This window comes from Palaemon carinicauda, chromosome 13 (genome assembly GCF_036898095.1).
Source record: "Palaemon carinicauda isolate YSFRI2023 chromosome 13, ASM3689809v2, whole genome shotgun sequence".
Taxonomy (NCBI): Eukaryota; Metazoa; Arthropoda; class Malacostraca; order Decapoda; family Palaemonidae; genus Palaemon; species Palaemon carinicauda.
The window spans coordinates 97262209-97280548 of record NC_090737.1 but is presented as its reverse complement, the minus strand read 5'-3'; the positions used below and the strand labels follow the sequence as shown (position 1 = coordinate 97280548).

At 34.4% G+C, this 18340-nt stretch overlaps 1 protein-coding gene across 2 annotated transcripts in view; it reads right to left on the bottom strand.

The window, feature by feature from the left end:
• Positions 1-6456: 6456 nt before the first annotated feature.
• The window catches only part of LOC137652340 (cytochrome b-c1 complex subunit Rieske, mitochondrial-like), a 35022-nt gene continuing 23138 nt past the window's right edge, over positions 6457-18340 (bottom strand). For both annotated transcript variants that reach the window (XM_068385689.1, XM_068385690.1), the window contains exons 3-5: positions 16950-17127; positions 9573-9721; positions 6457-6898 (exon numbers count right to left, since the gene is read on the bottom strand). In XM_068385689.1, the coding sequence (XP_068241790.1) occupies positions 6762-6898; positions 9573-9721; positions 16950-17127 (464 nt within the window). In that variant the 3' untranslated portion in view covers positions 6457-6761. The remainder of the gene's footprint in view (positions 6899-9572; positions 9722-16949; positions 17128-18340) is intronic.

Below are 18340 nucleotides of genomic sequence, written 5' to 3'. Positions count from 1 at the left end.
GTGTTCATCATATCATTAATCCTTTCAATACCACCCCGCCACAAATAAATTTTCAACATATAGCAGTCCTCACTTTACTCATCTTAATGCAAAAGCTATTAGCGTTAAGAATTTGAAGAAAAATATCATCATATGGCTGAATAAATTTAATTTTCATTGATATATAGTATTATGAGAGAGACGACTGGCAAAATCTAACTGAGGCCCTATGTGTGAGTAGGTGTTAGAGATGATGATGATTAACATATTTAGTAAAATTCATATCTGAGTGAGTAATGAAAGAAAACAAATGACATACATAGAGTGAATCATATGAGCTGGAGGGAGAAAAAATACCCAGACATAGAATGCATCATACAGGATTCAGAGAGTTAAATGTATTTTCTTTTAGCAAATCTTTTATTATATTTGTTTCAGACACAGTCACTGTCTTTACCAAAGGTTGGCTTGTAATTATGTTTTATATATACAGCATTTCATTTGGATGGAATGATGTAAAATTTGTGATTGTACATGTATAATTTCATCAGTAAGAGGATAGGTATTAGACTATCAGTACAATTTCAGACAGCTTTACAGTAGTGATTTCACATTGATTTGCTTCCTACTTATGAAATAATAACTGTACACCATCACAAATGCTAATAGTAGAAGGGTCTACTGTGATAGCCAGTATTAGATCAGGAAATGAGCACAGAAGTGTATTTGTTTCCATATGTTATGAAAAGTAACATGCAATTTCATTTGTACCCAGATCTGTCAATGATTGTCCACAATAGTGTGTGTTAGTGCATGAATAAAAACCTATTAACAAAAATTAATTTGGATGTCAGAAGCATCAGGTTGAATTTAGTCAGCTTGTCATTTCATCTTGTTGAAAGAATAAAGCATATGTTATGATCAGTCATTTATAAAAAAAAGGGTTAAACTAAACTATTTTATGTTACTGTGGTAACGTCTACATACTGTAGTACTGTACTCTTCTGCTCAGCAACTACTATGGTTACCAATACACTTATCCAATCAGTAGTAGATTTTTCAGTTTTGAATGGAAAGCTTTTTCTGCAATTAGTAGGTAAAAGGGCTTGGTTTTATAATGACTTATTTTTTTTGTAGGCCCAAAATTTTTTTATTATTTTTTATAAAAGTTGCCTGTACAATATATACCCTTTATTTAATCTGGTGAGAATCATTTATTTATTCATGTATATTTTAATGAATAATTGTAGTAATGTAGAGTAGTACCTTGGTTTATGAGTTTAATCTGTTCCTGGAATGAGCTTCCAGCCCTAAATGCTCATAAACCAAAACAATTTCTCCCATGAAAAAGAAACGGAATTTACAAGATGCATTCTTCACGTCCATAAATACACATACAGTACACATGCTTTTTTTAAATGTTTGTAATGTTATTTAAAGAACAAATTAAAAGCCTTAACAATAGAAATTAATACAAATCAATAATTCACAATAAAAAATAGAAATATATTGACAAATTACCTCACTCTCTACATTTGAGGAGAGTCGTGTCTGGTGTGAGGGGGACAGGAGGAGAAGAAAGGGGTTACTGCTTTGAAGGAAACTCCCTCCATGAGCATTTCTGATAAAATATAAAGATTTCTCTCTCTTGAACACATTCACTATCACTAACTGAATCACTTTTTGCACGTTTTATGGATACTTAGTAGTCTTATTTTTCTACACATCCAATTTTGACAAGGAAACCATCTAGAGGAAACTGCTTTTGCCTTTTCTTTAAAAGGGCATAAAATTGGGTAAAAAATCTCATTAACACCGTTAACACTGCGTGTGGCCACCGCATGACTGATTTCATTCTAATCTCATAAGTACTTGTCCACAAAAAATGCTCATATGGATGGATATGTTTACTCACAGACTGATACAATTCTCATAGACAGTACAGATCTATACAACAATATTTTTTGTGAATACTGTATAAAGTTTTCAGAAGATAAATATTGTTTTAATGAGAAAAGGGTGTGACATTTTATTGGATTCTGAGTTTCTCCGTTATTTAAGTTTTAATGTTCTTAAGATGCATATGTTTTAGAGAAGATTAAATTTTTAACAATCACAGATTTTTATCTCTTATTTTTTATTTTTTTTTTTTATTTATTCAATTTAATATACACTTTATATTATATTTTATCTTTCCCAAATTATTTGGGCCAGCTGAGCAAAAGTCAAGCTTGACTTCTTGGGCTGGTAAATTTCATCATTTTAATAAGTAGTAATTGTATACTGATTTAAATTTCTATGCTCGTATACCGATTTGCTTGCATTATTAATTACTCGTAAACCAAGATAATACTGTACAGTACCTACTAAACTTCCTAATTACTTAAATATTATTACTTAAATATTTTCTATCAACCAGCTAGTAGTATAATATAAAGAGGTGGTCTCCTGTCTCTTTTTTAGATAAAATAAATTGACTTAGAATTACATGCTTTCTTTGATATATAAATATACTGTATGCTTTACATTTACTTTCATTTTAATCAAATATTTTTAATATCTTTATAGTTATTTTCTTTACTGCCATACAATTCTATCTGATGTATTTCATATTTTTTGTCTTTTTTTTTTAGACAGTTCTAAATCTGTTTTTTTTTTTTTTTTAAATTTCATGAAAGACCCAGTCTTTCTGGAGCTCATTAGCTTTACTTATGAGTCAATAATGAAGTGTCAAAATAATGTAGATACGTGTATTCTCGGTGCTTCCATCACTGTTGTTATTGCCATGAAGTATGAATTAATTCCTTTTTTTTCTACTGTAAAAAAGTACAATATACTATATGAAATGTTATAGTAAATGCAGCATCAAGAGAATTTCACAATGCACAACAAAACTTTTTTTCATTTGTCTTATAAAAGACGTCAAATTCATGTTTAGTTAGGTCACTAAATTTTTTCAAGTAATTTTTCATAGTTGATTTGTTGTGTACAAAATGTCTGATTACTGTACTAGGAATTTCATGAAAGAAAAATTTGTTTCTCTATAAGATGAAGCTTAAAATTAAAATACCATAATTATCATCCGATAACTTGAATGTGTTATCTATCTTTTGAGAGGTTTAATTATTAGATAGCAGTCCACAACTTACAAGGGAGTTACATTCCTGTTCAATCATTTAAAGCTGATGTATATTGAGGAATGGTATGTGTTATTTTTCATGTTTACAGTACTGTATGCATTACTTATTATATTACATTTTTCAATGTTGTTTATTTCATATACTTTCTGTAATTGTTAAATTTGTTTCATTTATGTACAGTACTGGTACCTCCTTTTTTGTTAGATTTTGTGAAAATCGTTTTTTATATGTCTAGAATATTTTGTTTTAACTTCAGCTGTAAAATTTCTGTTGTAAATGTGGATTTAAGCTGGAAAGAATTTACCCCATTTAAGTTGGTTTCATATATCAGAGCTGGAGATGCTCACAAATCTTTATAGCATGTTGAATATTAACAAACAGTTGGTGTTATGAATTTGGTCCCTTTTAAGAGAATCTGTAATATATATCTTACTCCATGCTCTCTTTCAGCTTAACAACTTAGTGAATTTGCAAAGATGCACACAATCCTCAAGTTGTTAATGTTGGTGTTTTTTTTTTTTTTTTTTTTCATATATATGTACTTGAAACATGTTTCTTGAACACAGTTGGAATCCATAAGATTTCAAGTTACTCAGTAATATCCTCCTGAAACAAAGTAAAACTGTTTGCTATCTGAAATTCTTTTAAAAATGTTTTTTGCAATAACTTACATTGTTTGGTCTGGTTTATCTTTGCCATAAGTATACATACACATTTTTTAACTTACACTACTCTATAACTAAATATTTTCTGTTTGGTGATGTGCTATGGATTGGCTAACATATTCATATTATGAATATTTTTATGGCAGCAGAGTATCATTCATTAAGTTCTTAAATAGTAATTCATAGCAGTTCCCTAAAATAATGCTGCTGTTTCAAACATGAAATATATAATCTCCTCTGTTAGTTGTCTTACAGCTTGTAGAAAATGTATTATATAACCTATAGAAAAATAATAAAATAAATATGCATTAAAATATACACCTGATGTTCAAGTAAAATATTGGTAATCCTTTTGCTGTGCCCCCTGAAAAGGGCAAATATAGTGTCTTTCACTAGAAAATGCAGTTGTTCCTCAGATAACAAGTTAGTTATATTTGTCTTGTCTCAGCAGACTTATTGTGCCCTCAAGAAGGGCGAATTGTAGCGCCTTTCCCAAGCATATGCAGTTGGTCCTCGGATAGCAATTTACAGTAGTTATATTTGTCTTGGTCTAAACAGACTGTCTTTTGATAGTGTTTGTCAAGGCATGGGTCTTTAGCAATTATTTAGTTAGTTTACTCTAAAAATTATCTCATAGAAACCTCTAACTCTTGCATGAAGTGCAAGGACCACCCTGCAATATTGTCCTCAATCCTTTAGTTAATTGGTAGTTTATAAGATCTGCCAAGCTTATAACAGCTCATTTCAAGTAAATACAATAAAGATGCTTAAGATAATTTGGTGTTGTAGTTCTTGAAGTACTGATTGTTGGATTGCAACTAATATAGCTGGATAAGGGGTAATTACCATACTATATTTTTTACTACTATATTAGGTGAAAATTTTTAACAGTTTAGAGGTGGATAGCAAAATTTAGTTTTCTGATCTCAGGATTTTCAATTCAGTTTTGGGAATTTTTCATTTAACATGCCAGATGGAAAGGGCCAGATTGAAACTACTGTATTTAGAAATACTGTAGTTTTTTTATATCATCCAAACAGCATCATAATGAATATGGTTTTCTATATTTTATACAGGAAAATACTGTACCATGATAATCATGTCTAATAATGTAAATAGTTTATTTACAAGTAATATATTGTAAACTTTCAAAATGTTTACTTTTGTATTTATTGTAGCGTAGAGGATGTTTTTGGGGCTTCATTGAGGTCATTTATTTAGTTACCACAGTATATTAGAATGTTATTTTAGTGTGGTGCAGATCAATATTCTAACAGGTTACATGTAGATTTTCTCAGTTACTAATGTGAAATGCAACACATTTAAAAGTTCATTTTGGAAATATAAACAGTAAGCTTCCTGGGGGAAAGTAAACTCATTCAGATATTTTGCTTTGAAGAAAATTTTAATATTTTCCATATACATTTTAAAGTTGAATGCCCTGACAAGACATTTTATTTGTTTATCCAGTATTTTTAAATGTGTATAGGTTTACCCTGTATCAGTAACTTTTGCAATGACATTATCTTACATTTCTGTACAGTGCATTTTATTTATTTAGTATGCAGGAGTGTGGAATTAGTGTTTTTTTGTTTCCTCGTTTCTTAACTTGTGAGATCATTTACTTCATTTGTTTTGCTTTCAGGGAAAAAATGAACATATTTACAGTAAGAACTGACCCACTCAAAAGAGCTAGAATCTTAGGTCTAGTTAAATTATAAGTTTTTCTTTCTGAAATATTGATATTTCCTTTCTTCTAGCCATAAAGGGTTACATTTCAGCAGCAACTAACAGCTTTAGATGTCTGGAACATTGCCTTGTTACATAACTCTTCACATCTATGAAGTTGGGCTGTGACACAGAAAATAGAGGAAAGATGACTGCTTTACAGTCCAACAACACTTTTCATATACCTAGAGGTTATAAAGACTACCTCTCAGGGCATTTACTTTGAGATAAGGTAGAGACAAGAGACTTCTGTCTGCCAAATAAAGATATCTGGATGAATTTGCTTTCTCCTTGAAGGATATTGATGTTCTACCCAAAAATCTCCTTTTTACATATTCAGTCCAGTACTGGGATAGTGCAATGTTTAGCCATTTTATAACCAGTGTACTGGACATGGTTTATTACCGAGGGATAAAATCTGGGAGGACCCATTTTCAGGTGAAACATATTGGTTTATCAATAGTTTCAAGTTTTTCTTTTCAACTATTGGCATTTTAAACATGACATATATGCTTGTCAAAATATGAGATATATGTCCTTAGCAAAATGTGAGAGATTATTTGTCATTAAATAATTTAAAATGAAGGTAAATAATAATAGCTTACAATACTGGGAGAGCAAACTACAAAAATTACCATAGCTTTTAATTGGTTCCTCCCTGAATTTAGCCTTCAAGAGATTTTGCACACTATACTGTAAGGTTAAGGTTGTCACATTTTTCAAAACTCTTCATGTTAAAAGAATTTTTAAATTGGTGACAGTTACAAGTTTTTAATTTCAGGAATCTCATAGGTCAAATTGTTTATTTTAAAAGACCTTGTGATGTGAATAAAAAGCTCATATGTCAAATTATGAGTTAAGTCTTTGTCATGTGAATAAAATTTGGGCAGTACTGTAGTTTTTGTTTTCTTTTATTACAACTATGAAAGAAAGAAAAATTCATATTCATATAAAGTCTTTAATCCTCAATAAACTTTTTTTCCAATGGTAATGTAATAAATACAATAAGAAGGTAGGATACTTTATACATATCTACATTAGTGAAGGACTGGTTTTATCAATTGTTCATCTTGTCTACTTCTAAACTATTTTCATGAGAGAAAAAAAGTTACTTTGACAAATAAGACCTTTTAATTTTAAAATCATTTTATACATAAAACTTCCATCACTGTCATTCACATTTTTCTATACTCCTCTGAAGATATAAATTTAAAGTGTTGCAATTGGTCTCACCCTCCTTGTAGTACACTTAACCTACTACAAGCAAGTCTCCTTGGAATTCATAGGGAGGAATTTCCAGATTGAGGGGTGCTGGTCCTTTTCGAATACGTCCAGCCCCGTCGTAGTGAGAACCGTGGCATGGGCAGTAATATCCACCAAAATCACCTGTTATCAGAAAATACAAAATATAGTTTTAACAAGAATGTAGAAAAAAAATATATTTTGACTCGTTCCATGTGTTAGTAGCATCATGCAAGATTAGTTTTATAAATCTATCAGATTTTTAATGAGGAAATTAAACTTTGATGATAATATTATTAAACCTTTTTCTCAAGGATAGCATTTTCGTTTTTATTCCACTGACGGACAAACAGTGATACCAAATCAACATGGATAGCGAGAATGAGGATTTATGACATCAGAAGAGGGTAAACCAAGGGCAAGGATCTGGCAACAAACAGTGCTACCAGATATTTGTAGTCCATAACCTCTATTTGATCAGTGGAAACCAATTTACCAAGGATACTAATCACTAGGAGGTACTCAAAGAAAAGTGCCTATGGGCCACACTCCACCTTAGACATTAAGCTACCATATTTTATAAAACATCCTTATGAAAATTCAAAGCATGTAATTATTTCTGCCAACCTTATTTCTATAAAGTTTTCTGTCGGTTATGAAAAAAAAAAATACATTTACAGCATTTTTTTAAACTAATTTTAATATGAATTCACAAAAAAATTAATAATCATATTTCGAGTATATAACAAATCAAATCAATACAGGTTTGGATACACAAACATACATACCTACCATTATTGAAGAAACTAAACATTCTTTAAAGTACTAAAGTTGGGTTGGCAATAGGATAAAGAGAGAGAGAGAGAATGTTACAACCTTGTCTGATTGTATCTATAGCCTCTTTTAACAACATATTCTTTAGCACTGTAATTCTGTACTGTTGTTCTTGATCTATTTATAAATACATAAAACAATATAAATAGGTAAAACGAATGTCGAGTAGAACTGAACATAACTTGTGTCATTATATTATGCATCTTAAAAGAAAATTTAAAAAAAAAGGGCCATTTTTTATTTCTTTTACATATAGTTATTAGATTATCAATATTTTTTATAATATCCACCAAAATCTTACTGTTCAAGTGCCAGAATACAAGGATAAATTTGGTAATATAAATAAAGTTAAATATTTGAAATCACTTTACTACTATTACTATTATTATTACTTGCTAAGTTTCAACCATATTTGGTAAAGCAGGGGAAAATTGACGAGTGAGGAAAGGAAATAAATAAATTCCAAGAGAAATAATAAATAAACGATTGAAATATTTCAAGAAAAGTATCAATATTGAAAAATTTTTCATTTATAAACAAAAACTCAAAAAAATTTGATAAGAAATTAAGATGGAATAGTGTGCCCGTGTGTACCATCAACCAAGAGAACTCTACCCCTAGACCATGAAGGAAATTGGTATTCAACTTAATTATCTACAATGCTCTTAAGTGAGAAAAAATACGACTAAGGCTAGTTTACGGCACAACACACCAACAACTACTGGTTACATAACATTCAATTTTATTGTTTTATAAATGTTTTATAAAAAGTGATGAAAAATACTTTTTTGAAATTTATAAACAGACAAGATTTATCTAGTAGCCTTCTCATTTATTGAGAGATGTCATGCAACCACCATCCTCAGTAAAAATAAAAATGATAAGCGTGTTGTTAGCATCAGTTTACCTTACGGTCAATGTTGTTTGCTAACCTACTAACTATGCAAAGGCTATCTGTCCAGGAACCATACAAGCACAATTAGTTTTTTATAGTTCAAGGATAAATAGGTGAAGTGCTACAACAGAACAGCTCTTCACTTTTTCTTTTCTTGGATGACATTTTATTTCCTGGTTCCCTCTTAGCTGTAAATTTTGTGAGAGGTAAAGAAAACTTTACTGGGAATTGAGAATTTCTTGTTACTATCTCTACTTCATAAGTTATATGTCTGATCTTCCTGTTATAGGGTTAAAAATTAAATTAGTTTCCTACATTCTCTTCAATCTTGGATTCATCTAGGTCTTCATCTATCAGCTTTTCCACAACTTCCTGGGCCTTGATACCTTTTCTACCTGCAGCAACAAAATCATCTACACTTCCTGATGAGTATGATTTCATAGTCTCCAGCCTTTTTCTAAATGCTTATGCATGGGTAACTATTTCCCAGTCAAGTGAGAGTTTCTAAGCTTATCAAATGTTTTCATCGACAATTTGACAAAGGTGGTTGTGGAAAGGTCATCCTACAAGAATAGACTGCACTGTTTTAAACAGTATTGGAAACATCCACGTTCTTTGCAATCAGAACCACATGTACTTTAGTAACATCTGCAAGCACCAAAGTATGCCATGCTCTTTGCTATAAGAAAAGAATATTCACAAGACTTGATAAAAAAAATTTTACCACAGCAATTGTTACCCAGAGCCTTTTTTATTAACTGCCGTGTCCGAGACCATAGCAGATCAAACTATTTATCTCACTTCAATTGACTGTTACTTCTGTAGAATGGCATCACAACAACATTGTCTGCCAACACCCAAAAATAATTTTGCTATAAAAACCTACACAAATGCTTAAATTAGCTACTGCAATCTGTCTACAGCATAGGGGACATGAGGGTTTGTCATCCACCACAAAGCATATAAAAGAAAACTTATTTAGCTTGGAATACCCAACTATCTAGTCTCAAAAACATATAAGAGATTAAATTTTAATAGTCCTCTTTACACTCCTTAAAAAATACATTTAATTCAGATATGTCTACTTACCAGCATCTGCAATTGGCACACAACCAAGATGTGTGCATACACCCAAGACAACCAACCATTTGGAATCAGGGCACCGCTGCTCATCTGTTTCTGGATCACGAAGCGAGGCAACATCGACAGCACCTTCTGTGGCTATTTCATCATCTGTCCTGTAAACAACATGAGTAATGATAATTAATATACATTAATAGTTACTCTAATTTTTGGGGCTGAAATATTACATGAGCTCATGTCTGGCAGAATTCCAAGCAATAATACAACCACCATACCAAAAGATTTTTCATACAAGATGACCAAGGAATTTAAGTGTCCTCATTGGATGAGGAGGTACAACAAAATGCATATCCATACGTTTACAAGGTGGTACTTTATCCATAAGTTTAAGTTGGTATTTTTAGTCACATTTAGCACCCTATCAAACTGGAAAGAGATGACGTTAGAGTGGTTAAGTTTACAGTAACCAGCCACCATATAAAACAAATGCATTTTGAGAGTGCATTTGGAAGCTGGAGAGCTAGCTAGTCCAACATCATTGAGTTAGACAACTCATAACCCAACCGCAACTCCCAACCCTCCACTGTTTTCATTCACCTAATCCTGTTATTGCTGGCTAACAAGGCTATGATCATAACCAAAATTCCTGCATTTAGATATTAATTGAATTAGTATTCTGTAACCTATAAATTAGCTTTCTTCACATTTTATCAACCAACAATTAAGTTTTCAATCAACTGAATGCCCAAACTCTACCAAGTGTCTGCATATACTAACTGACATGGGCAACAGCCATATCAAGATTTCCTACATTTATTTACTCAGGTTTAAAAAGTTTTAAAAAGTGATTAATTTGCACCACATTTCAATACCCTTTTAATAACCCTCCATTTAAAGGCTTTTCTTGCATTATTACTGCAAATGTATGTATTCTTCATATGTAGGCAGTAGAGTTAAACAATGCAGCATTTATTCTTACCTATTTATTGTATATTTCCCATTTAATAACTTCTTGCCTTTACGGAGAGTACAGGTAAACTGTATTTGAAGATAATTTAGAAGAATAATTTTATTTTATATAAAAAGGTTGACATCCAAAACTACGCTAGTAGCATTATCAACATGATAATGAATCGTCTGGTATCATAAATATTAGCTGTAGTACACCGTGAACTTTTAATTTCCCCTAAAAAATACTGATAAGCAAAATTTTTTTTGTGTAGAAACAAATTATAATTAAGAAGTTTTAAGGAGAATAAGCTTGAAAAACAATCTCTAAGTAAATGCTGCATAAAGTTAGAAAACATTTTCATTTCCCCTTTTCTCATTACTGCAATGTTCTAAAGGTGTGAATGACAATGACTAGTATTAATCAATAAAATACAATACTATTTATAAGAAATATCCCTACTGTTTTTTGTAAATGGCTAGTCTATCTAACCATTTTGTAACTAATTACAGCACAAATTATTAATATTCAGTATAATAGTTTATTTAGCATTTCAAAAAGTAAAAATATAACTCAGAATTAAACAATAGTCGTAAAAGTATTAAGAAATGATCCAATCATTGGACTTTAAATTAAAAAGAATATATGGGAACATTGCCAATGACAACTGATTGTCAGCTGACCAGTACATGTGCAAAGACACAAGAAAATATATTTGGACTTTAATTTTAAATATAAATTAATATTCTATTATTTCATGGGTTCATAATTGATTTATAAATTATTTTAAGGTACCCTTTACTTAATATTATTCTTTTATCAAATACATTTTAAATGAAACTAGCACATTCCAAAATTCTTTACTTTCCAACATGTTCCTATTTTGAGACTAGGCATATCCACCCTTCTACAATTGGGTCTGGATGTCACTAATATAGTGTGTGTTGTCGTAGGCCTGACTAGATAGACCTGGTGGTGTTTTATTCCAATCTCCTCTAATATGGGTATTGGGAGGATATGTAAAAGCTAAGTAAAGTAGGAATTTTGGAAATTCTTCCTAATTAGAACATATTTAAAACCTGGTTACACTCACTTGTGTAAGGACCTTTCCCATGGATAGGTAAACCAAGTGGTTGTATAAGGGGTCTGTGGACTGTTACCAGTGTTCTGTCCTGGTATAACATGTTTTTATTTAAATTACGTCTATTACAGATGAACAAAATAAAGCTTAGCTGCAGCCGAGTAGGATGTTATAACCAGCTAACCCTAAATGGTGCCAGGAGTGTTGTCTGGTGCATATAGAATGTTCTGCTGATTAGGGGAGGACTTGGGAGACAAAGATGCTATCCTCAGGCAGAACATCATAGAGCCATGGAAATTTTCCTTCTTTCTGTATGGGTGAAAGGATTTTCTAGAATCATGGGTTCTGCAGAGCATTTACCCCGCAAGTAACTTCAAGATCTAATTGGTATCGATATTCCAAATTCAGCAGTTAGGAGTTTCAAAAATGGGGCCTTAGTGGACCAGGCCCCTTTTCAGGTTGACTTTGGATCAAAGGATGACACATTATTACTGGGTTCTTCACAGGAACCCATGACTTGTACAGGGAAATATCATGATTGCTCAATTACAAAGGGTCTGTGGGACAGTACCCCTTTGCTTGTAGACATGAATTTCGAAGATGGAGTTGACCTTTAATGCTACCAAGTGACTTATCCCACTGAGAAGATAGCTAACTCATTGCTTGGACTTCCAGTTTGCTAGAAAGAATGTGTTATTACCATGAACTACTTCCTTGAGGTGTTCATGTACTCTAGGTGTGCCTCACCCTAATTGGATTCATCTGTCAACTTTCAAAGCAATTAAGGAGTGCATCCTGAATTATCACTCTTACCTTTATTATTTTGAGTTAATTTACAGTACCCTCATCACTAATACATCTGGTATAATCAACAATTTTGATTCACTTTCAGGGAACTATCTAAAATCAGTAATTAACTCAGGATCCCCTGGAGAGAAAATATTCAATCAGCCACCAAGCATGAGCTTCCCAAGCTGCCTATTGCACTGAAACCATTAGGTAGGAAAATTTCTAGTAGCTCACCAGTGGTGCTTCCAATTGCTGCTACAGGAGCCCGTATAGAACAAGTTACACGATGAGGAAAGTTTCAGGACATTGTTACTGACCAATTTGAAATTCTTGGTAGCGAGTATGTGGCCATGCTACAGTACTTTACTCCATTTTCTGATACAATTGTTCAATGTGTTATCAGCATAATCTAGTCTTCTATTTCTGCATGGCCATGTCGCTGGCCTACCAACTGAACATGATTCTAAGCTCATTGCAAAAGGAGGTGAACTATTTCAGACTTGGAAAAAAATTTCTCCTAGATAGAGACAAGACAAGCTAATTGTCAAGAAAAATCAAGGGGGGTCTTAATCAAGTAGGTACCAGAAAGGTAACCGTGAATGCCTGAGGTGATAGGTAGTCTGAAGCACTGGTTTTGAACTAACAACCAAAGCCTAGTAGATAAGATAATTCTGACGGATCAAAGTGATGGTATCTAGTTGTGTTATCTTTCTGGTTTACCGAGTGCAAGCAGTCTTCTTTTTCATAACAAGACGTATGACACTTGACGTCTTTCTTTTAGATGGAAAGAGGGCCAGTCACAGCGACCCAATTAACGGTGACCAAAGAGTTGACTGTGAAGACTTGGAGTACCCTCTGCAAGACTTTGCATGCATTCCTCTCCCTTATAATCCTTTGAAATCCCAATGCCGACTTGTACGGTGACTACGGTGTCAATAAGGTCCTTTCCTTTCGCCTTTTTTGTGAATGTTGAGTTCCGATTTGAGGCAAAGTACATAACTGCACCCAACCAAAGGTGGAACGAGAAGCTGATGGGCTAATCCTGGCAACAGCTTTCAAGGCAGAAAACTCCCGGCCCAAAAATCATGTATCCCTGTGCCCGAGTCTTACGTCGGGTCACTGTCGCCAGTACTGCAATCGCTGAATCAATGGAGTGAAGTGATGGATTCGCCAAAGGGTCTCTGGAACATCCTAAGGCAGGGAAGTGAAGATGGCGACTACTTATGTCCTGTCACATAGTCTTCATATTTGATATCATACAAGACCTAACACTGGTCACGCTCCTGTACCAAGTGCCGAAAAGCCTTCCCAATGGTAGTTTGGTAGTGTATTACTTCTTCCACAATACCATGCAGATGGATTGGTTGACGTCTTTTGAGACTCTGTGCTTCAGGTAGGACTTTCCAACACTAGGCAATCATCATTATGCACTGCTCAGTCTCCTGAGGAGAGAAAAGTTGATCATCCAAGAAGTGAAAAGGGCGGCACCCTTTATTCCTATTGATATTGCGTGAGTGTATTCTCGCAAGAACTGAGCACAGGTAGTAGGTACTCGAGTCACCTACTCGGGGATGGGTACGTTATCAGTATGCATTTTCTTACCACCCAAAAGAAACTAAAATGTATTGGGATCTATTCGCTGAAAGGAACATTCTTGGCGTCACACTGTATCTCACAGGGATAGAAATGCTAAGTCCCGCATACTCAACTAATATCAATCAAACTTCCTGGACTTCTTTGATGACATTTAATTGTTTTACTGAAGGTTCCTCACTCCCCTAGGACACTTGCTAGTCAGTCCGTCAACAGAACAGGGCAATCAAATACTTGTCCTTGATAGGGGAGGATCTTTGCCGAAGACTGTGAGAGCACAATGTGGCCTTTTATTACTTGTATGAGGGTTGAAATCAGACCTGAGACTTTACTTTTTCCAATTCCTATTGGGCGAATTAGAAGAATTTGATGCCTGGTAAACTTTCGGGCAGGGAAGGATCCCATGCCCGGACTGCTTTCTAAATATGGGGAAGATCTAGGTCGAGGAAGAGTTTTGGCACGTCAGATCTCAAACATTTCTGGTCTGGTAGTGCAAGGACGGAACATGAGGTGTACCAGTTCCCTGGCAACTCAAAGGAACAATTACCCGAAAAAGGTTTACATTCACATTGCTGGGTTTCCCATCATGTGGTTCCTAATCACAGCTGCCAATTGTTTGGTTTCCAATTGCGGCTGCCAATTGTAGGGTTCCCGATGCAAACACACAGCTGAATCCATGGGAACAATGATCAATGAGAACTAGCGAAAAGAGACTTGTCGTGCCAGGAGAGAATACAATCAGAACATTACCATGAACAGTCTCAACTTATTAAAGGAAAGAGCTTGTGGCTCATACAGGGGAATGATGAGAATGATCTTAGGTTCCTTTTCCACCAGTATAAAGCAGATGCCATTAGCACTGTGACTAGTAAGTCAAAGAACAGACACAAGGTGTTCAATTACATAGAATCCAACAATCAAAATGAATACCTGAACCGAGTGCCAAAACGTACTCTCATGGAAGGGAATGTAACATACATAACTTATCCATAAGCATAAGAAACGAGAACGTACTAGGATCATCTCCCCGAGCAGTATGTACTATGGGATCCCGAGGTAGTGGTAACAGTGATAACATTATACATAGATACTTCTTGGGGGAGGGAGGAATAATAATAACCTTGAACAGAACAAATGGAAAAACTAAGATTAAAGGAAAGAAAATTTTAGTCTAAACACCCTAATAAAGATATGTTTTTAGTGTGCACTACGGGATCCAGGGGTAGTGGTAACAGTGGTAATCTTATTTGGAAAATAATAAGATTAATCAAAAGAAAATTTTTCGGTCTATGCACCCTAATAGAGACCTCATAAGCCTTTCATGGAATAAACTCATCCACTAATGACATCCGAGAGAGTCAACTACCAAATGACCACTACCTAACCTAACACAATGGGATAGTACCACTATGATTTGAGTGGCTCAAGTTTAAGCCAAACCTGCTTGATGGGACTGAGTAGATTTCAAGAATACAATCATCCCCATTTAAATCATAGTAGCAGTAGTTGGCAACAGTACCACAGCTCCCAAAATTGGTTTAGTATAAAAAAAAACCTTGTATCCTAGCAATGTTATCCTTTTCCACAAATCTAGACAGTGAAAAAAGGAAAAGAGGTTAGGCAGTACGATGGGAGACCGTTGATAAAACATGAAGGAGGTTGAAATAATATGCAATAGAAAAATCATAAAAATTTTTTAGTTAACAAGGACAAATCTGATTCTCAAATTCAAGAGCCCTCTTACCTGTAACAAGGCTTCAACACTGAAATGACATATGGTGTTGGGGTATAGTGACAATGTCAAGGTATCTCGTTAAGAGGGACTTGTGCTTTGTCTCCCCTGGCTTGAGACCAAGCACTGGTAGCCCTCCTTTACATTGGGACTGAAACACCTTCCAATCAGGAGGGTTGGTAAAAAATCATGTAAAGAATCAGTCGATGCCTCGAGAAAGACTGATAGAACAGACATCCTTTGCTTCATCGAATCCTTCCCATCATGTATATCATCGAGTGCGAAAACTTTTCAACATCCATGGGGCAACTCTTGGTACTGCACTGATTTTCTCGCAGGGAGAGAAACAGTATGAGTTACACGGATGTGACTCCTATCGATCAGACTTCTTGGACTACTTTGATGAAGTCTTTCCAAAATAGCAGTGAAAACTTGGCAAAAATGAGGCAATGGAGGAAAGAGAACTTGAAGTTTACCTTCTCTGGAATTGTGCAGACCAATGAAGAAGCTCTCACGAGGATAAAGATCATAACAGAACAACCAAGGGAATACGTCCTAACCACATTCCAGGATAGGCAGACACTGAAGGAAAGGATGCCTCCCATCTCCTTTACATTAAGCGGTAAAGGAATTCTTCCAACAGCAACAGCTATGTCCAAGAAAAACTTCTTAAGATTCATGTCGTCATTGTCGAAGTATGACCACACTCTACGGATTGAAAAACAACCCGACCAGAACAAGTATGTTTGAGTTTGATAAGAGTAGATAGCACAGAAAACTGTCCGACTATTACAATTATCAAGAAACACTGCTTAACCTTGGCTTCTTCCATTAATATCCCTTAAACATGGCAGTCTGTAAGATCATTTATTCAATCTGAAAGAAAATTATTAAAACAATCAGAATTGGGCACTGAGGAGCACATCTCTACTATCCAGCGGCCATAGTCAAAGTCCAGGTTACGCTACTACACCACCTACCAGCTACTAATACTACATCGTTAAAAGTTTACACGTCTATTCAAGCCTCGTTGAAGTCATACTCCTACTAAAGGTTGAAGGTTTATATTACTGTACACCTAAGAATAATTACTGAATAACCGTAGACGTTCCTGTGCAAGGTTTCTTTTTTAGAAGATTTCCAAAGGAAACTTATTTATATACCAAATTAACAACCATAAAATCACAAACCAATCTACCATTGAGAATGTTAAATACACAAGGGTTGCATTATCCATACCTGTGTCTGACAAACAGTGGCTTTCCACGCCACTGGAATGTAATTGATTTGCCTTCTGGGATATCATCCATCTTTATTTCAATCTTAGCCAAGGCCAACACATCAGCAGAAGCAGCCATGGAGGAAATAAATTCAGTGACAATAGATTTTGCAGCATATATTCCAGAAACCGTACCACCTGGAATGGTAAGTGTACAAAATATGAAAATGTTGAGCATACTTCAATATAAACACAACTATAAAATGAAGTGCCATTTAACAAAAAATAATTTGCAAAGGTGTCAAAATGACAAGACCTAATTCTTTTTAGTTTAGTACTGCATGGCAATGTATAAAAATACTTCAACAAATTTCATACAAAAATGTGTACAGAATATATGTAATCCAAGTTAAGAAACTGAATTCCATACGCTAAAATCTTGTTAATACAGACTAAATGAAGGTGAAACCTGTCCAGATACACCGATAGTATGAATTCACTTCTACGCATGGTAAGCTATTGAATACTAATTCTTGAAATAAAATCATATGGAATGTAAATCTAGATTGATATGACAAATTTGGACGTACTTTGTAATTTTCCTAATGATACAAACCTGAGCTCTTTACTATGGCCATAAGTTTTCAGCATAGCTGGAATATAGCATAGCCCTAAACTTTTATGCGAGGTGTCAACGACCCTCTGCTAGTTAGCAGGGGTACCAGTCACACACTCACCCACTCAGATCCCTCTTTTGACTGCAGGCAGGACTTCTTTGGGGGACAAGTATGAGTACACAGTTTAAGTTTGCAGTTAGGAAATATACAAATTACTTCTAAATTTGTCATTTGTTCCTACAAAATACAATAATTCATTCTTCACTATGGAGACTCATCCTTAGATGGGTGGAAGTCCAAAACCCAACTGGCTGGAAAACTTGCCATGGGGGTACAAATCTGAGCTCAAGAAGAGTGCGAGAGATGTACCCTGACACCTCGTGAACTCTCAGTCTGGTAACCTGGAGAGTTGATAGCCTGGGCAATAATGGGCAATAACAGGGAAACAAGCACTGTGACTTGGTCAGTTGGTCAGGTAAAAATAAAGTGATAAGCACTTCTTCATACTTAAACCTAGACATTCCCCATCTACCCCTAGCAGGGAATTCATGTGCCCAAAGAGAAGAGAAGATGAAGGAAGAAAAGGCCAGTCATTCTATTCATCCATTACAGACTAATACCGGGTAACGTATACCCTCGACCGACTGCTACTAGTCCTGTAAGGGAGCTGAGGTAGCTTACACCACTTGCTGAGCAAACACCATAGGTTCAAAAGTACAAGTAATGGGCGGTAAAGCTTGCCTGTCTTCGCCAAATGCCAGCTTGGAGTACCTGCATCACCGATGTTTCTCTTA